This window comes from Amphibalanus amphitrite, unplaced genomic scaffold (assembly GCF_019059575.1).
Source record: "Amphibalanus amphitrite isolate SeventyFive unplaced genomic scaffold, NRLGWU_Aamphi_draft 001944F_arrow, whole genome shotgun sequence".
NCBI classification, from domain to species: domain Eukaryota; kingdom Metazoa; phylum Arthropoda; class Thecostraca; order Balanomorpha; family Balanidae; genus Amphibalanus; species Amphibalanus amphitrite.
In genome coordinates, this window is record NW_024883437.1 from 52739 (window position 1) to 73294 (window position 20556).

Here is a 20556-nt window from a genome sequence, read left to right on the forward strand (position 1 = left end):
GACCGAAGCTCTTAGCCGACTTAGGAACGAGACCATCCCAAAATGTTCGCTTAAGTGCATTCTGGTAATGCATTTTTGACCGTGGTCAATTTGCTTACACCAGTTATTACCACACCCCTCTGGCTAATGTATTTGAATAGGCCAGGCATACAGTAATAGCTAGCACCTAATCCTATATTTACATTTTCAAATTATGCCTAAATGCTATGATTGAGGAAATCCATTTTTCAAAATCGGCTTAGCTTGTGCCATGGAAACGTATAGCCAGTGTAGCCTCGTACACGAACCGATTCGAACTGAAAACGACTTAGAAGTGAACTGAGACTAGAATGAAACTGACAACTGTTTTAGGGACAGTGAATCACATGTGGTGTATTGGGCATTATTTGCAATTGCAAGTGGATCTGAGTGGCTGGGAAGCATGAGTAAAAGATGCAGTTTCTGGCCGTTTATAATTATATGCATGCTTATTGTGACATTTGCGCGCTTACCTACAATAAGTAAGGCATTCGAAGTGATAAGTCACTCCGTTGAATAAATGGCTCTAGAACGCATCCTGACATGTAGGTGGTAGTGTGAAACAATGCATGTACATAAAACCTATAATTGTGTGGATTGTCGTTCAATTTCCTGATAAAGTCGGTGCATTAATCCCAAAAGCAATTTGATTGGGGTTCCTCGTCCCAACCCAAACATTCCTTCATCACATCTGCAAGGGGTACCTAACAGCTAAATCACTTCACTTATACACTGGGTGTATCGGTGTATGGAGCGCTTCATTTGCATTGTGTATACACCATTAGCTTCAAATTTCAGCCATTTTGCTTTTGACCGCTTCTATGAATTCAAGATCCGGGCATGTAAAATGTCATGTACCTTGTATATTGATACACCAGCAAGAGATCAAGCTCATAAGCATACAGACGCACAAAACACTAAATGATGTAAGCGTAGATACACATTTAATATACAGATGATGTGTAAAAAATGACGAATTGGTACCTACTGGTAAAATGATTCAACTTGCGACACATCTCTGATCTCAATCACGTACGGAAGAATCACTCAAATGAAATCAATCTATTGGGAATACGGAACTAACGACTCGTCAGGCATTAAAATTGATTTCGACTTCACTGGCAGTTCCACCTGAACACTTAACTTTCATGCTCAGTTTTAAAACCGGTTTCAAACAAATAAATACTGAGCTGGGCCTACCGACTGAGCCCACATGATCCCAACGCACCACCATTGTCTCAGTTACCAGTTCAGCACGGCCAGTAGCGGTCTGCCACGTCAATATGAGCGTCCAGGCGGCGGCGGGTCCACGATCTCGGGCGCCACGTGTCAGAGCTCGTCGCGCACGGGAGCCGCCGGCGGGTCCGAGAGGCACGCGTCGTCGTCCTTTGCTAGCACGTGGCGCGAGCAGAGGAAGGTAGACAGGGGGATGGCCTCCTGGTACTCATTGTACCACTGCGTGATCACCTCCTCAAAGTCCTCTATCAGCGCATCACACTGAAAACGACCGGCATAACATTCAGGCCAAATATTGAAAAAGCATGAAGCTTCATTCACCTTCCCAGTTCAATGTTTCAGTAAGAAAACAAATTATTAGCTTTTAAAATATGTCATATCGATGAAGCTAATAAAAAAGAAAATCGAAAAAAGACAAAAATCAGTGGTAAGTGTGTTTATCAAATAGCAGCCAAAATAAAACTAGTATAATGAATAATGAACCACACATAATGAAAACCAACCTTGTTCTTCAGGTCGGTTATTTCTGCACTGGGTTTATCCCACAGTTCATGTGGGATTCCAAGGTCCACTTTGACGCCTTTGTCACTGAAAATAGCACACACTGCCTGGGTTACATCATACATATATGACACAAATTGCCTCCAAGCTTAGGACCGATCATCCAAGATATTTCAGCATTGTAGACTCATGGTCACAGACACTCAAGCTACATTGTAGGCTCACACAGGTTATACAGCAGACCTTCTGAGATTTTAATGGAAAATGCAAATTGTCATCAGTTGACTTGAAGGAATTGTTTAGTTTACATTGGGTGTAACTTCCTATAAGTTTTAATATGTAAAATAATTATACATCATGATGCCTCCCTTGGCTTTCTTCATCTGCAGAAGCTACTTACACAAGGTTGTGGAGAGTCTGGAAGGTCTGACTGCGGCCCTTGGCAAAGCGTGTGCTGTCTGTCCGCTCCTTGTGCACATTGTACGAGAGGATACCTTCACACACATCTTCTAAAACCTCCAAAAGTCGGAGCTCGCTGCATAAAAGAATAAAAGCATGAAAGGGGTGAAAATCTCATAAATAAAACAGTAGGAATCAGCAATAATTTGCATAAATTTCACAAACCTTATCAGATCTAGACCAAGCCTTTTGCCAAAACTTAATAAACCACCAAATCATTTGCCATGCTAAACAGGAAACATGATACATAGGTAGATAAGCTTTAACACGCCTTACGATTTTCTATATTTTGTCGTAATCTTTGATTTGGGATCTGCATCAAGGTGATAGCCAGTTTGAATAACATCATGAGTCTTGCCAGTCTTCTGTAGCTGGTCCTCAAGTTCCGCTGCCACTATTTTGCATGCTGAAAGCACAACATGGTCTGATCAGCATTATATTCTGTAAATAATTTCTTTCAACTTCCCTTGACAAACAAGGAAGGAAAGCCGAATTTGATTATCACCTTCTCTCCCTTCCGCTTCAATAGGTCAATTGGTACACTCACCTTGTTTACTCACCTTGTGGGGTTCCTCCACTTCCCAGCCTTACAGGACGGGTGTAGGGAGGGAGAAGAGGAACCCGGAAGCACAAGACACGCCAGTTCTTCAATGCTAGAACTAATCCTGGCAGTAACTACATATAAAGATTACAAACCGGAAAAGTGTGTCTGCATTGTGTCCATCATCAATTCGGGCTGTGTATCCCAACATACTGTCAATGTAAATGTGTTGTTTTACACAAAATCATACAGCTCGTCAGAAACGGTTTCGACCAGGAGTCGCTTGAAAGTGGAGAGATTTGGGGCCATCACCACTCTCTCAGGGAGGCTGTTCCATAAAAACACCTGGCGGTGTGAAAAACATCTTTTGCGTGCATCTGTTGCTGCCCGAGGAACCTGTAGCTTCAAACTGTGACCTCGAGTGCTGACATTCGGAGATGGTGTAAAGAAATGTTCCGGGACATTGCAGCTTTTTCCGTGGAAAATCTTCCAGTAATGAATCAAGTCTGCCCTACAAAGGCGACCTTTCACCGAGAACATGTTCAATTTTTTCAGCCTCTCTGGGTATGGCAAGTCCCCAAGTCCCTCCACCTGCTTTGTCCACCTTCTTTGAACATGCTCTAGCTTCCTTAAGTCGTCCACATAGCCGGTGTTCCAAAGGCATGACGCGTATTCTATGACAGGTCTTACATGTGTAGTGTAGAAGAAAAGCAGAAAGTCAGGACTGCGACAAACAGTTGCCCTAAGGAAGCTCTGGCACAGAGCAGCTGCCTTGTGGGCAACAGATGAAATGTGTTCATGAAACTTTAAGGTGTTGTCGATAATAACTCCAAGGTCTCGGTGGGTTTCACAGGCCGGTAACGGAGCGCCATTCAGGAGGTAACCCGGTTGTGGCGTGTTGTGGCGCTTCCGTGAAAATCTCAGTACCGCACATTTCTCCTTGTTGATGGTCAGGCCCCACGACGTTGATGTTTTGCACAGTACATCAATGTCGCGCTGCATTTCGTCCACGTCTGGTAACACAGTCGCAGAGTCTCTGGAGACATGTCTAACACACGCATATAGCTTAAGATCATCGGCAAATATCTTATAGGTCCCGTTGAGTTTGGATCCAATAAAGTTAATATATATCAAAAATAACAAAGGGCCCAGCACGGATCCCTGCGGAACGCCACTGAGTACTTGCCTCTCGCTGCTGGTTATCCCATTCACACACACGCGCATCGTTCTCCCGACGAGAAACGAGCCAATCCAGTCTAATAATTTGCCGTCAATCCCAATGCTTTGTAGTTTCTTTAGCAGTATTTCATGGCATACAACATCGAAGGCCTTACTATAGTCGAACAGGATTACATCGACCACCTCCCCGCTATCCATGCAGTGCGCAACATGATCATAAACAAGCAGCAACTGTTCCATGGTTGATCGTCCTGGTCGAAAACCGAACTGGTGGTGGGACAAAATGGAGTTCGCTTCCAGGTACTCTCGCAAGCATTTAACAACAATCTTTTCCATGATCTTGCACGGTACCGATGTAATGCTGACCGGTCGATAATTTAGGGGTTCGTAGCGAGTACCTTTTTTAAATATAGGGACTACCAAGGACTGCTTCCAAAGTGCAGGAATCCTTCCCTCTCGCAATGATCGGGAAAATATGACATGCAGGGGATATGAAAGCTCATGGGCACACATCTTAAGAACCATGGGATGGATATTGTCTGGGCCTGCTGCAGTATTTACATCAGTGAAATTCAAAAGTGCTTTAACTTCCCCTACAGTGATCTGTGGCTGATCTATTTGTCCCTCGAAGGTCTGATGAGGTTCCTGTTGCAATGGAACCATTGGGTTGTAAACCTCACTGAATGCTGTAGCCAGGCACTCACTTATGTCCTGAGGATCCGTGAGTAACTGGCCACCTGAACTTTTCAAGGGCCCAATGCATGACTGTGCAGATTTCTTTCCCCTTATGTATGCATGGAGTAATTTTGGATTCTCCTTGAATCTAGCAATAAGGCCATGTTCGTACTGAGATTTAGACCACACATGAAAAGACTTTACTTTCCTGTTCAGCTCTGCAAATCTTGCAAACGATTCCTTAGCTGGGCTGGACTTTCTACCATATTTGTTGCGAGTGGTCTTGTATGATCCCCACGCCAATTTGGCTGCTCTGGTTAGTCTTCGAGGTGGATTGCTTTTCCACGACTTTTTACTCAAACCGTTGTCTGATCGCATTGGGACACAATCATTTATTAGATCTTGCAAAATCACAACTAGTCGATCATATGCATCTGAAGAACTAAGCTCTGCCAGTTCAAAATCCCAATTTATGCCAGCCAAACCCTCTTTCATGCGGCTATATCAACCTTTATGCCATGCCCGGTGCTTTGAGACTTGGGGCTCAACTCCCTCCTGCCGCGGTTCTCCATCACACAGATAATCAAATATGATAGGGCAATCAAAGGGCAATGGTCACAAGCACGGTGACTATTGACTATAAATACGGTGATCTCATCTGGATTTGGTCACGTGATCATTTTCGAGCGCAGCGCACGTGCAGTTGTGGCGAGGGCACTTCCAGAAATTCTGGATCCATGCGATTTTGGAGCCAATGTAAAGTCTATGGGGAAATGGTTCATTTTTATTTGTTTTTCTTATCACACCTAAACTTTCAAGTTTTTCTCAAAGATACACCCTGATTCATGTGTAGAATTGATTGGTCTTTCATATGGTATCAATTTTAGATTTTTATCGGATAATTTCAAAAACTACTTACCATTTAAACTACAAAAAGAGGTGATTGCGGCTAAGCATTGCGACAGCCATGTCATGTCATTGGGAAATTACGATTTCTTGTGCATCTTCATTTTAACTGTTCTCGAAGCCAGTACCTACTGGATGATTCATGCGTAGAATTTGTTGAACTTTTGTCTTTTGTCACTGTAAATGCCTTTATGAAATAATTCATCAAATCATTTCGCCCCGGCCGACATGAACGCCGCTGTGAGCCGGTTTTGGCGTCGGGGAGAGAGAGAGAGAGAGAGAGAGAGAGAGAGAGAGAGAGAGAGAGAGAGAGAGAGAGAGAGAGAGAGAGAGAGAGAGACGGGGACGGGGACGGGGACGGGGACGGGGACGGGGACGGGGACGGGGACGGGGACGGGGACGGGGACGGGGACGGGGACGGGGACGGGGACGGGGACGGGGACGGGGACGGGGACGGGGACGGGGACGGGGACGGGGACGGGGACGGGGACGGGGACGGGGACGGGGACGGGGACGGGGACGGGGACGGAGACGGAGAGAGAGAGAGAGAGAGAGAGAGAGAGAGAGAGAGAGAGAGAGAGAGAGAGAGAGAGAGAGAGAGAGAGAGAGAGAGAGAGAGAGAGAGAGAGAGAGAGAGAGAAGACCAGGGGCCATCGGTGAGGCGGCGTACCCGCGCGGGAGCTACACGCCAGGTACTGGGAGCGGGCTCGCCTTTTCCTCGTAGTGACCCATCAAGGCTGGGCGGCGGCGGTACTAGTTTCGCAAGGGACAGACATGGAGCGACTCGGGACTCGTCTCAGTCCGGCCGCTACCCAGCCGCCCGCCGCGCCTGGCCGGGCTGCTGCTTCGCCGGCCGGGTGGCGCAGGCGGCCCTCCCGGCTCCCGCCCGTCTGGGATGCGCTCCCCAACCGCAGGGCGTCGGCGGCGCCCAAGAGGCACAAGAATAACGGCGGTGCTGCGGGCGGCTTGTGGGGTGACGGTGCCGCGCTCCTTCCCCGGCCCCTCGCCGTCCGTCCCCTCTCCCCGATGCCGTTTTCTTCCAGGGGAGGCGCCCCGGCCGCCGTGCCGGGGCGTAGCGCAGTCTGTGCTTTAAGTACAGCAAGATATTCACCCAGGCTAGATAAAGGTCACAACAACCTAGGATTAAGGGTGGCTACAGACTTCAGACTCAATGCAGACTTAACATGAAGGTATTATATATGCAACTAAATGACACACATGGTATTTGTTCTAACCTTCTCAACAGAAAGTGAACATGTCAGGACAGCACCCCTCGGTGACCATTATACTCAAGGGGTGTGGGCACTGATTCCCCAGGGGTAAAGTGATAGGAGCACAAACATGAGTCACTAGTTGGCTCTGTGTCTTTCCTCCTGCAGGAAAAAATATATGTGTGATGCCCAATGTGAGGTAACTGCATATTATAAAGGTGGAAATATTGTACAAAGTTATGACAACACAAGCAAACTATGCATGTTACTGCTCTTGTTATTGCTATATTGATATGAGACCTCACAAGATACAAAAATATGCATGGTAAAAAAGGGAGCAACAATACATTTCAAATGTAGCTTGTCATTAAAATGATCATGAATTTCACTACATCAAAAGTGAATGAAATTAAGTGATAATCAAAGACTGGAAAAGAAGATCAGCATAACTACATAATATGTCTTGTTTCCAAAGCTAAAGTATGATCCTCAATGTTGCAAAAGTTGGTTGACTTTAACAATAACTTTGAATAAAAAAACAACATATGGTTAACAGTCACACTTCAAGGAAATCGCAAGATCCATCCAACCTTTGACATGCCCTGTTTGGAATGCTGTTAACATGCTATGATCTTCACAGAATAGGTAAAATCAACTCAAAATATTACATTCTTTTATTACAAATCATATCTTCCCATGAACTTCATTATTGTGACTGCAGAGCTCATTCAGTCAATCAGAGACTGTGCAGAGACTTCATCATTCAAACAATCAGAGAATCAATGTGCAGAGACTAACACTTAAAATCTAGTGATATTTCACAAACATCTTTTATGCTACAAGCTTATGCTTACCAAACACTTTTTCATGACTCAAATATGGTGGTGTTTATTTTAAGTGAAAACATTCATCCAGCACTAAGCAGATTATTTCTAAGCTCCACGAAGTCCCAATTTCTGTTATATTTCGCTTGGAGTCACTTCATAGTTTGAACTCAAAGTGCCTTGTGGATTTACCTCAGTTATGTAGGTAAATCCACAAGGATTGATGGGCTTTACCTCAGTTATGTAGCTGCTCCCTCAATTTAAGTTTCTCGTTAAATTTCATTGAGGCGTTGCAAGATGGGCTGTAGCCAAATTCACTTGCCTGTTTGGCTGATGCTCATAATACCTGAACATTTTTAATTCCAATTTTTGTAGCTGTTAACAATTGATGAAGGCCCAAGTACCTAGACAACAATGACGTTACAGAGGAAACCCCTGGCTGTGTTTCACGGGCGCGCTGGCGCTGCCAGCGCATTCTGTGAGCTAGCGTCAACCTCTGGTAGTGTTGGAGGTATAGGCTTGTTGATGTCTCTATGGAAATCAAAAGTGGCTGGCAAGTGTCGCAAAACACCACCCTTATTTTTGCACAATAATGGTGTGATAACTGTTGCTGCAAGAAAATATAAGGTGAAGTGAAGACGTGAAGTAAAATCAGGTCAGACATTAATATATACCCAAAAATAGCAGTGTATGGAGTACCTATATTCACATTACCAATAATATGATGCACAACAGACCATAGAAAAACAGGTGAATGTGGAATTGTAACCCAATTTCAATATCAACATGGCACTTGGCATTAACAGTAAAACACAAAGTTTTTGATGTTAAATCAACAGAGAAAACTCCTAAACATAAACAAAATGATCAGAATGTATAATAAGGATAATAGTATAAATAAAAATCGACGAATCAGCCTATCATCGCCCTTACACATTCACGACTCCCCATTCCACCCACGCAGAGATTGTTTACCCCTTGGCTTACCCCGTGTTCGCAGTCTCCCGGACGACGAAGATTCTAAACGCCGTCCGACCAATCACGTTCAAGATCAGCGGGGCTTGGCCGCGGTTCTCGAGCGTCATTGGCCAGATTACGCAGAATCTTCGTCGTCAGCAAAACTTTGAACACAGGGTTATATTTATCGCTATGGTAACAAAAGCGCCAGAATTGACTACCAGAATTGGATCCGAAGGTCAAATGGGTCACGTGACTGTCAAGTTCAGATGGACAACACCTTGCTTGGTCACAAGATGGGAGTGGCTGTACAACCTCAACCTTTCCCATGCAATCAAATTGAGAGGTGAAAATGAGATCAAGGGTGTTGCCCGACTTCGGGTAGGTTGGCTCTGATACCCATTGCATTAAACCAACAGAGTTAAATGCCTCAAGAAATCTGTTTTCCAAGGGCGGTACAGGGCTGACAGGTGGACAGAGTTCACTTATGGACCAGGGTATACTGGGTAAATTAAAATCCCCTAATATGATACATTCTTTTCCTGTAGTCACCCCTTCAATAAATTTTGCATGTTCCTCATTTTGAATTGTGTCATTTGATGGGGGACGATACACTAAAATAATGTGGACATTGAATGAACTCAGGCGAAACATCAAAACGTTGCTGGCAGGGAAACTAATATTGTCAGTTGACAGATCCTCATGTAAATATGCACAAACTCCATGCTTATGCACCGATCCCTTTACATCATTCCGAATGAGATTGAAATGAGGTATAGCAACAAAAGGGGATAGTATTTCATGAGTAAGGTGCGTTTCCGTCACACAAACTAACTGTATATCATGTTGGTCTATAAGTGCCTGTAATGAATGTACTCTATTGCTGAGTCCATTCACGTTCACATTGCAGCCTCTAATCATGGTATAGTTTTTCACGGGAGGCATCGCCTTTAGTTTGACTGACCCGGAGGTGGGTCAGTCAAACTAACAATGTAGCAGTGAAAGAGAGAAGAAGCAGATGCACTTTCTGTATAAATAAATGAACATAGAATGTTTTTAAGGGTTTCAAACTCAAAACTTACCTTCACATCTCGTTGCAAATTTCACTCCATATTTCTCTTCAGCCAGATCAATATCAGTTGCTGAGGAAACGTTGAAAATTAATGATCCTAATACTGCTGTTAAGGCAGCTTGGTAGATAAGCATATGCATACCTGGCCAACTGATCAGCAAAATTTCCAATAAAATTTATTTTACAATTTGAATTGGATATAGATTCAAATCACATCAATACCATGCGCCGTAAAAATAACAAGATCACCTAATTTTGTCAAAGTTTACTTCTGTTCAGTATCTCCGATTTCGGCAAGAAATAAATAGCAGTCGCAGCAAGTCACCAATGCAAGGGCTAAAATGTTCCTAATATTTCAGTTTTGCGCAGAGTCATTACAAATCGAATACACTTAGGACGTAGCACATGCGCATATTACGCTTCAAACAAGCGCTGCCATATCGAGTAAAGGTGATACCAAATAACAAAAATGTGCAGCTAGCCAAGAAATATCTACCGACTGAATACATTTGGAATGCATAGCCTTGCTGAATACGATCACGTATGAGTGACTCCGGAGTTCGGACGACGAGACGGTGTCCGTTCCCTCTTTTCCATCCTCAGAACAGGCAAATCCTCCCTCACGCCTCAGCCCCCTGCTCCGGGCTGGATGGGCAACTGTAGGTATCCCATGCGGGCGGGACGGGATCAGTGGCGGCGGAACACCGGGCCGGAGCACTGCTGGTACTTTTGGTCCCAACTCCCATTCTTTCCTTGCAACGCCCATAGGGCTTATGTTAACCCTCGCCGGCACAGGCCATTTTGAGTCCTTCGACGGCACAAGGAGGTGGGGGGTTGGTACGACCCCCCTCGCGTTTGGCCCCTGATGGAGCTAGAGCTTCGCGGAAAAAACGAGCGTGTTGCCCGTCACGAGAGGAAGCCAATGATACCCAATTTTAAGGTCCTAGGTCCTCGGTTGACCTTCCAGGTCAGGTCAATGACCCAAAAATCGGGAAAATCGGGACCTGTTAGAAAGTCGTAAAGTGTTGGTGCTAAGGGGTTTTCCGGGGTGCTGATCACGAATATCGTGTTAGTTTTGATCACAGATGATGTCGTTAAGCGTTTAGACCAGGTCGGGTTAGGTCAGGTCAGGTCAACCGGTAGGGGTCGTGACGGGTATTCGTAGTACCTGTCATCCGCCTCTGACAGCTTCGTAACATGTTACGAAGGCACCAAAACTACTTCGTAAATGTTCCAATGGTTGCTAAATTCGAATTCAGCTCCAAAAACTAGCCTAGGAACATGTACAACTCGAAAAAGTGATTGTGAACCGAGGTCACCAAAGGTCAATGACCTGACCTGACCTTCAGGTGACCTTGACACCCACCCTAATGCATGGGAGCAACATCAAATCACATGTTAAAACGTTTGAAACCACGAAAAGCTTGCAAACGCTAGGCTAATGCGAGCTGACATACGCCGAATCGCGATTCCGGCCAAACAAGGTCTCGGAAGAGAGGTCACAGGTCAAAGGTCATTTGGGTCAGGGTCATGAAATTGTCAGAGTAGGTGTAAAATTGATTAATGCGAGAGTACTGAAACTTTCGTTGCGATCGGCCGCTTTTTACGCGAGTTATTCGCGAAAAAACCTTAGGGGGGTTGTATCACCACCCCCCGTGCCGGCGAGTGTTAAAATGCCAAAATCAAAGGGGGGCACGATGCTCCGGTGCCCCCCCCCAATTCAGCCGCCTATGTGCGGGATTGCCCGTAAGAGCACGCCCGTAGCCGGGTGCGGTGAGTGCCTGGAGGGCTGGTCGGCCTGCCGGTCCTCTGGACGGGCAGGCCGACCTGGCGACTCACTAGGGTGCTCGCCCAGACCAATGTCTCCCCCTAATTCCTATCATCCGTCTGGCCCTGAAATGGTCTCGCCCGGGCCGAAAGGGCCTTACCCAGCAAAACAAACAAAAAAATCAGACGACGGAGTCCGGGTTAACTGTGGCATTACGTTATTTATTACAATAACTTTGCAGTATTGTGGGTGTCAGCTTCAGGGTAGGTATATGTCAGCCTGGCGTATCGTTGGTATCGATGGACAATGGCACCAGACACCAGATTGGCCGGCGATCGTAATGTCTACTTATGTAGATACATGATTCGGCGCATACATCATACACTCATTAGTATAGTAATAACGGTGATTTGTGTTTGGTCAGCGGCGAGGCCGTATAACAAGAAAAGCCACGGCGATTTGTAATTTATATGTGTTTATTAGTTAGCTGCAGTCCGCAGCGACTGGGCGATGGTAGGGAGACGAGGACGTCTGTTCTGTTGGACCATACCTATACATACATATTCACGGTGCTGCAGCCTGCATGCACCTATATCTGCCGTTTGTCGGTCTGTCCGTCCAACGCAATCTCGAGATACCTAGATGACAGGTAGCACACGTGACGCTATAGCGTCACAAAAATAATGTTGCAAATGCAACGTACATGCCTGAAACGGTCGCAGGTCCAGTGAACCAGGCTGCAGGCTGGTCCGAATCGAAACATTTGCACTAATAGGAGCATCTCCCTCCGAACCATCTAAGCGAATACGTACCAAAGGTCTGCGTGCTGTGCATATATTTCAATTTTCAGCTGCAGCATCATGACGAAATATTTAAAGGGACCCTCCCACCTTCAAAAAAGTTAATGAATTGGCACGAAAGTGATGTCGCTCGGTTCAGAAAGAGCGAAAACGAATATCTACCAAATTTCATCGAAAAATATTCACCGGTTTTCAAGATATTAGACTTTTACTTTTGTTTACTTTTTGGGATCTCCGCTGTTCCTAGCGACTTTATTTGAAAGTGCGGCATTTGTTGCGCGCAAAGCAGCATATACCACCGCGTGCTACCAAACGTTTTAGTAAAAGATTTAAAAATCGTTAGATCTCCGCTGACGTCACAAATTCTAAGGGGGCATACCAATGCACTAGCCCCTTAGAATCCGAAAACTGCAAGTTTGAAATTCCATATCTCCGAATTAAAGCATTTGTCGATGTTGTGAGTGCCCAAACCGGTATTTGCAGGCCATGGCCACCAATTTGGCTATCTCAACTCAAAACTAATGTTAAGGTGGGAGTGTCCCTTTAACTCGTGACTAGTTGGATGGTGGACACATCAAGTTTTTTCTTGTTGGGCTAGGTCCTTTCGGTCCAATGAGACCATTGGAGAACCGGGAGGATGATAGGAATTAGGGGGAGACATTGGTCTGGGCAGGCACCCTAGTGGATCACCGGGGCTGAGCCCGCCCGAATGGACAGGCTGACCAGCCCCAAAGTAGGTACTCACTGCGCCCGGCTACGGGGTGCGCTCCCTCGGGAGCAGCGGCGCCGCTCCAAGGGAGCAGCCCGCATGAGATAAAGGTGCCCGTCCAGTCCGGAGTGGGAGTTGCGGCGTGGAGGAGAAGGATTTCAGTATCCTGAGGATGGAAGCGACGGAACGGAGGGACATCAAGCTGTCGACAATTCGCATAAAGCACCACTTAGGCACTTAGTGGCGACCACTTTGTTCGTAAGTACCGACTCCGCCAACAGGTGCGCAGTAAAAATTGAGGAGCTTTTACTATCATACCAATGCCACACTGCCTTTAGATTGTACACAGGTCGTCTTTTGATCATACAAAGACCTCCCTAGCTACCTGAACTGAAATCCCAGAGAGGATATCACAGACGGGCCAGACGAGGCAGCTGCGCGGTAGGCGCCCCGTGCACCCCTGGCGCCGCCTAGCGGCAGCGGCCCGGCGGCTCCTGAGCGGTCTCCGCGCTCCCGGCATCCTCGGGACCCTCCTGGCCACAGCGGCGGCGCCACCCGGCAGTTGCAGGCTTAGCCGGCGAGGGGGCGCCACTGAGGGCTGAGCAGACGGTGCCACCTGGGACTGGTGAGGTGTCGGTACCGTAGGACGGACAGATGGCGCCAGCTGCAGCTGGTGAGGTACAGCCGCCTACAGCGGCCTCCACCAGAGTAGCCAGGTCGAACAGGTGTTGATCACACTCTTCAGGTATGTTTCTGCGGAACCGATAAAAATACAAGCCGTTAATGATTCTACGAGTAGACCTGTTTTAATTCCCGCCGGACCTGAGTCGCCTTTCTTTAACCCTATTAGTGGCAGGCTCCTGGCTACCCCTATTAGTGGCAGGGGGGGGGGGGGGGGGGCTGTTTACGACCCCTCCCTGATATCTCGAGATCTAACGGGCCGATTTTCAAAATTCAAACGGCATTCGATTTTGCTCAACGTGATCTACATTTCTAAAAATAAAAATTAAAAGATGTCAATAGGGGGGTAGAGGGGGGTAAAAACGGGCAAATTGCAGATACATTTTAGACTGTTTATCACGGCCAGGTTTCTGAACCAATCTTAACGCAACTTTTGCCGATCGATAGAGAATGAACCAGGAATTCACATGGATCCTAACATCATAGGCGGATACAGATCATTGAGATTGGGGGTACACAAAAACTATAGTAAATAAGGTTTTTGTTGGTACTGTTTCTAAAAAGGGTGGACGGTGGTAATGGTCTTGTTATGTTACAATTTTCTTATGAGAGAACGACTACAATTGTATTGGTCATGCATAGGCGGTGTCAGGGCACCTATGTTGGGAGGTAAAACATAACCCCCCTTTTTGGACGCCTGGATCCGCCTATTATAGCAAAAACGTGTTGAAAGAGGATGCACAATAACTTTGTATATGTTATCACATGATACCTTTCATTCACTGTTCGTAAATCTGATGCATACAGTTATAATACATCAGCATCGTGATCTTCGCCCAAATGACTCGCTTCACCAATAGGACCCCCCAATTCCCAGTGCTCTGGAGCTGCCCCTGGTGAAGGTATGAACTTGAAATTTTCAGGGAATGTGCCCAATTTAGTTTTAGGAAAAGTCAGAAAATTTCAGCATCGTAGCTTCAGCGGTTTCGGAGATATTCCCAAAAAACCTGAGGGGTGAATGAAAACAACCCCCTGCCACTAATAGGGTTTTGATTAAACACTCTGACCGAGGAAAGACAGGCAGGTACATACGAGCTCCTCGCCATTTCACCCCTAACCGAGGTAGAGTTTCGCGAAAAACGAGGTGTATGTAGCCGGAAGTGTGCAACGTTACGTGACGCAGCGACAGGCACCCCACTAGCAAATTTTGTTTCTTTTCTTCATTTGATATTCTATTTGGCTCGTTCTCTCAACCCAACCTCGTTGCTCCATGGTCCCAATAATGCCTCCCTAGCCTATTTATTTCCTGCCCAATTTTTATGTATTCACTTTGGCCTTACAATTACCTTTTGTGATGCATCATTCAAAGATTCTTGTTCACTCCAAATTAAAAGAAACTTTCATGGTCTTGAATGCTCGAAATCACCCATTCAAAAACCGATTACGTTTATTATCTGACCTCGAAAATGAAATAAGGTAAGCATGACTATGATCTAAAAATGATAATCTTTCATAATTGCTCATTCATCAAGGTTGTGTCGCAATATATACAAAGAGTACAAAACACGGGTGGTATCAATTCACCCAATGAATATTGATGGACGTCTAACGACTATCGGTAATTTCCATCGGTCGGATAGTGCACTGCGCTCCTGCACGCGGCGAGCGCGTGCGTCCGTGGCGTGTAGCAGGTAGGCCGGCAGCTCCGGCTTATACATTCCACATGGCGACCCAGCCGCTGATTAACCCACATTGGACGGGGTGGGGTGGAGGGGCGTATGGAGGGGGGCAGGAACATTAGTCCCAACAGACCACGCGTTGATTACCGAGTGCGTGGTGTGGTACGGTGATCGCCATGGCGCAGCGTAATCATGGAAGTGCCGCTCATAGTTACACGGCAGTTGCCAGGCGGACTCCATATCCTATGCATGGTACTATAACCCGCGCCGTGCTGGGGGGGCGTTTTTACGCCCCCCCCTCAGGTTTTTCGCGAATATCTCAAAAACGGCGGCGCGCAGCGCCGCCGTTTTTGGTACACGTGTTCCTACATCATTTCCGCACATGTTGTGAAAATTTCAGACCTAGGCCGTTCAAGGTCAGGTCACCAGGTCACGTCAAGTGACCTTACCTCAGAAAACGTTCAAAGGCTCGCTATAGCTACACCGACTGAACGATCACTTTGAAACTTTCAGCGATTGATATGAGTAACAGTATGTATAAAATGTATATCTCGGATTTTTGATATCTGTGACCTAAGGTCAGGTCAATTTTGCGACCTCTCCATTATAAGTCAATGGGAGAAAATTGAAATGCGCCTCTTTTGGACGAATATCGTTCAAAACGCTCTCAAACATCGGTTCATAGGTAAACATGACACACTGAATAGGAAAAATGCACCTGTGACCCCTCTGTGTGCCCCTGAGGTCATCTCAGGTCATGAACGGTCGCCAGCAGTTTTTTGGCTATAACTTTTGATAGAGACGTGCTAGAGCGGTGAAAACACGTCAGATGTGTTCAGCTCGACGATACGGATCGACTGATATGCAACATGACCCTTTTCGGTCAGGTCATGACCTTGACCTGAGGTCAAATTTTCAAAATGACCTTTCAAGGTCAACGAATAGTTCATTCGACGCGTCTCGACGAGAGGAACACGATGCTGGCAAAAGTAATGTCATGGCGCTTATGAGTCAAAAGTTATTGACGAAAAAACGTTTTTCGTAAAAACGGCTATTTTTGGAGTTTTTGCCCTCTGGAGGCTAAACCGTTGACCTGAGGTCAAATCTGAGAACATTACTCAGAAAGGTCTGTAAAAGGGCTATCGAATGCGCTTTTCCGCGGCGCTGTAGCTCTATCGGTTCCCGAGATAGCCGTTGGCAGTTTCCAAAATGTTGAAATAGTCAACATTTTACCTTTGGTGACCTCTGGTGACCTGACCTTTGACCTGACCCAAAAAATGACCGAAGTGTTTTCGTCTTTATTTTTGACGCTCTTTCGATTGCCGCTTACCGCGTGTCGCTACGTGGCCCAGGAGCCGAGTTAGACGGGGGGGCGTGAAAACGCCCCCCCCCCAGCACTCGGCGGAAAGTTCAGGCCACCAGCACGGCGCGGGATAATAACTAATATGCACGTGTAATAGGACCATTTGACCCATTTGAGGTTTGACGCATGAGTAGGTAAGTGTCAAGCGACTAAAGCCGGGTGCAGTTTTACTGAACTCGTGCTACTCGGTCCCTGAATATCAACAAACAAGCACACAAACACTAAACAAAGATAAAAACAAACAAATGAATAAATGAACAAACAAACCAACAAACCAACAAAAGAGAACCACATACCACATACCAGATAATGGCCCTCTACCCCTCGCAGCGCGCTCACCGTTTCATGAATCTGACCAGCTGGAGCACGTAGTCGGCGTTGGGGCCGCACCTGCCTCTGGCGGCGGCCACCTGGGCGGCCAGTCGGGCCAGCGGCGCCTCCCCCAGCCACAGCGGGTTCCGCTCCGTGGCCAAGTAGATGGTGACGGCGAACGGCGGCCGGCCCGGCTCGCGGGGCACGAACGCCACACGCCGCGTCTGGTAGCCGCCCAGCACCACCTCTCGGCCATCCAGGTAGCGCAGCGCTGCCCGGTCCGTCACCAGGAACGCGCAGCCCCACGTGGTGCCCTGGGGGACAGGCAGTGCTTAGGATCACTTCAGGGTCGCGTAGCCCCATGTAGTGCCGTGCAGGAAAAGCGCAAGTTCGGAACCTAGTGCATTATTTTCCAGTCTTTCGAAGGAGACCTGGTGCCACTTGGCGATGTCATATCGATCACTCAGCCTTTGCTGCTCGTTAACTTGCCAAACAGAACGTGTTTATGCTGCGTTAAACCCCGTGTCATGTTCCCCATCGCTCTATCGTTAGTTTCTGGCCACAAATGACCCAAGACCCAAGAGCGATTATAGGACCAGCACGGTCATACCTGATGAAGCCGCCTTTTAATGAAGAACCCCACCTACAGCCAAGCCGCTGGATGGCACACATGGTGTGCCAGTTATTAGTAATGGATATGCATATAAAGACCCCATGCATGTGTGCGCTCTATAGAGCGCACACATGGGTATACCCACGGGGTATACCCACTGGGTATACCCACTCGCTGACCGACATGCCTTCCGTGCGTGAGGGTTCCGGTATGTATGTACCGACAGGGCCATGGTCCTTGTGCGACGTGCGTGACAATACAAACCAATTATTGCATGCCGTATGCTCCCCGGTGGGAAACTGATCGGGTACTAAAGCTGACCGCTCACTTTGTTTCCGGGCCGGGGACGGTGCGTGGGGGGAACTCTATGCATGTAGGTAGTATTCCGTCTAGCTAATGACGAATAACTACATATGTAGTAGGTAACTGCTTCGGGGTGAAGAACAAATAAGACTACAAAAGATGCATACAGAAACGTGACTTAAAAATTGGCATAATGTAGCAATGTTTGGGCATTAATACCTAATTAATTCTGCCACGAATACCTAACCATAAAATCTATAGTCTGCGACTGTCACTGCATCAGGTAACCTATACCTAAATGACATCAATATCTTTACCGTTAAAAATACGTGTATATTGATTATGTTCCTAGCTCCTGCAACAGCCGACAACGGCACTCTATGGTCGTCCCGTCGCATTTCAGTTTGCAAATGTAGATCTGGCGGCGAGAGACTGCAACGCCTGGTCCCTCAATAACCCTGGCGCCTGCCTGAGTGGGTATGCTGTGCCGCCGGACTCCGGAGTGCTGCGGGTGGCCTACCTTCCAGTGGCCGCGGGGAAACTTGTGGATATTCACCGCAGTGCAGACGATTCCTCCGAGCTGAACTAGTGGGACGTTTCCTTGAATGAAACGCTATAGGCACTAAACAGTGCCTCGATATTTTTGTAAATGCTCCAATACATATACTCGGAGGTAAATAAAAACAATAAGCATTTACTTTGTGACCTGTAGGCCTTGTACTAACAGATGTTAAAGGAAACGTTTAGGTAGACCTAAACGTTTCCTTTAACATCTGTTAGTACAAGGCAACGTTCGGCAAAGAGCAATCGTTAGTGACTGCAAGGTAAGTATCGCTGCCTGACTGAGTGTAGCTTAGTCGATATGCAAGCAGTGTGCATATTTCATTAGCACGGACCAGCTATAGTGGGGTCATGCGAAGGAGTGCGCTGATGGAAATGTTATGGAGCACCTGTTCGGTACCATTAGCACCCGACAGTCCCAATAAGACATCGGAGCCATTCGAACACTTCCAAAGTAATTGTATTTCCAAATTGCATTAATTACTTTTGAGTAAGGAATTAATTCAGTGGGTGCCTAATTAGTCATTGAGTCAATCAGACAAGATTTACTGGACGGAATTGGTATAAAACGTTTTGTTGTATAAAACGTTTTGTTCTCGTGTTCCATGTAATCCAATAAAAAAGATATAGTTGTTCTCGCATCTCCTCAGGTTTCTCAGGGAAAGGTAGATAGGTAACTAAATGGCTAGTAAGCAGTCGGGGTAGTTGTTTAGGTGCGTAAATGACCGATAAGGGAGCAGACCTCTGTTCCCCAGTCAATGTCCCTCCGTCCCCGTCCCGGCAGTGGATGTCCCTCCGCCTCCGTCCCCGTCCCGGCAGTGGGTGTCCCTCCACCTCCGTCCCCGTCCCGGCAGTGGGTGTCCCTCCGTCCCCGTCCCGGCAGTCGCGGTCCCTCCGTCCCCGTCCCGAGTCTGTGTCCCGCCGCCTCACCTGACTGTGTTCCACCAGAGTCGCGACTCGGCCCGGCTGAAAACAGAGACCACACATAGTGAGCGCAGGCGAATGCGTTAGTGAAAAAGGTAATTATAAAAACTGCACCAGTGGGTGTGAGACTGAGTATATACGAGTAAATATATTTACGTCTGCTTTCACTTAGCAGCCCACTGCTTTATCGGCAAGTGCCGGAGCAAGTAAGCCCAACCTGCACTTCACTGTCCGACTCCTAGATCAGATTGCGTCGTGCAATTCAAAACTGACGGAAGTTGCAATAAGGCACCACACGATGTAGGTAATTGGACTGAGGTAGGGAAATCGGCGGGTAGGTATAGCTTTCCAGAGTATTCGAGCCTGGTAACGGCCATTTGTCTAGTCGGTCAGAGCTCACTACGTCGGTCTGTCGCTCAGAGCTCACTCTTGTCGGTCTGTCAGTCAGGGCTGACATTCTGTCAGTCTGTCGATCTGTCGGCCAGAGCTCACTATGTCGGTCTGTCGGTAAGAGCCTACCTGTCCCTCCGTCGGTGCTGATCTCACCTGCTGGGGTGTACCGCAGTGGGTGACGCTCCCCAAGTCTCTATGTTGGTCAGTTAGCTCACCTGCCCCTCTTAGAGCTCACATATCCCTCTGTCAGCTGATCTCACCTGCTGGGGTGTCCCGCGGTGGGTGACGCTGCCCTGCCAGAACCTCCGGCTGAATCCCTCCACACGGCCAATCCGGCGCTCCCGGTACGAAAAGCCGGGCTTCCAGCACAGCGAGCCGTACCCAAACACCCACAGGTGAGCCCGGTCCGACTCCTGCGCGACCTCTGACCTCGGGTCGCGGGATGAGGACCACTCCTCAGAGCAGGGGTCACCAGCGGACAGCGGCTGCTCAGCCGTGCAGGAAGGCGGCGTCATCGCTCTGAGAGGCTTGGTGTCAGTTATGTAGTCTTGTCGGTTATTTAGTCTTAATTAGAGCCATGAAGAAATCCAGGAAGTAACAGGTAGAGGATTAGACAGAGCCTTTACGAGATACGGCTACCGGAGATATGAAAATGTCTATCCGGATTGGGACAGACTCCCAGTATGGCTGCTATCACACCTCTGCTGGCTTCCAGAGCTTCTGCAGCTCAATGCTGTACTGACGGAGACCACACGGGCCAGGGACAGCCCCGCCGACACCGACGAGCCACAGCGCAGCCGCTGCCCCCTCCCCCACCGGACCAACAATCGATGATCCTCAGGTCACAGCGGTGGGCGGTGCAGCATTGACG

The 20556-nt window shown here is 47.4% G+C and overlaps 2 protein-coding genes across 6 annotated transcripts; both read right to left on the reverse strand.

Moving 5' to 3' along the window:
- Nucleotides 1-861: 861 nt before the first annotated feature.
- LOC122375873 (protein canopy homolog 3-like) lies at nt 862-9947 on the reverse strand. 5 transcript variants are annotated; one of them, XR_006255479.1, is made up of 5 exons: nt 5119-5232; nt 2491-2620; nt 2156-2290; nt 1758-1842; nt 862-1515 (listed from the first exon to the last, which is right to left on the reverse strand). XR_006255479.1 is itself a non-coding variant. In XM_043355447.1 (5 exons), the coding sequence occupies exons 1-5, from the start codon at nt 9717-9719 to the stop codon at nt 1348-1350; spliced, it is 648 nt and encodes a 215-aa protein (XP_043211382.1). In that variant the 5' UTR covers nt 9720-9947; the 3' UTR covers nt 862-1347. The 5 variants fall into 5 exon arrangements, 4 of the variants coding, with proteins under 4 accessions (XP_043211382.1, XP_043211384.1, XP_043211383.1 ...); XM_043355447.1 differs by lacking the exon at nt 5119-5232 and adding an exon at nt 9590-9947; XM_043355449.1 differs by lacking the exon at nt 5119-5232 and adding an exon at nt 8484-8526.
- Nucleotides 9948-13326: 3379 nt separating this feature from the next.
- On the reverse strand, nt 13327-20200 carry LOC122375872 (putative glutathione-specific gamma-glutamylcyclotransferase 2). The gene is made up of 4 exons (XM_043355445.1): nt 19946-20200; nt 19299-19334; nt 16919-17205; nt 13327-13609 (listed from the first exon to the last, which is right to left on the reverse strand). Exons 1-4 carry the CDS (start codon nt 20198-20200, stop codon nt 13327-13329), a joined length of 861 nt encoding a protein of 286 aa, XP_043211380.1.
- Nucleotides 20201-20556: the final 356 nt, after the last annotated feature.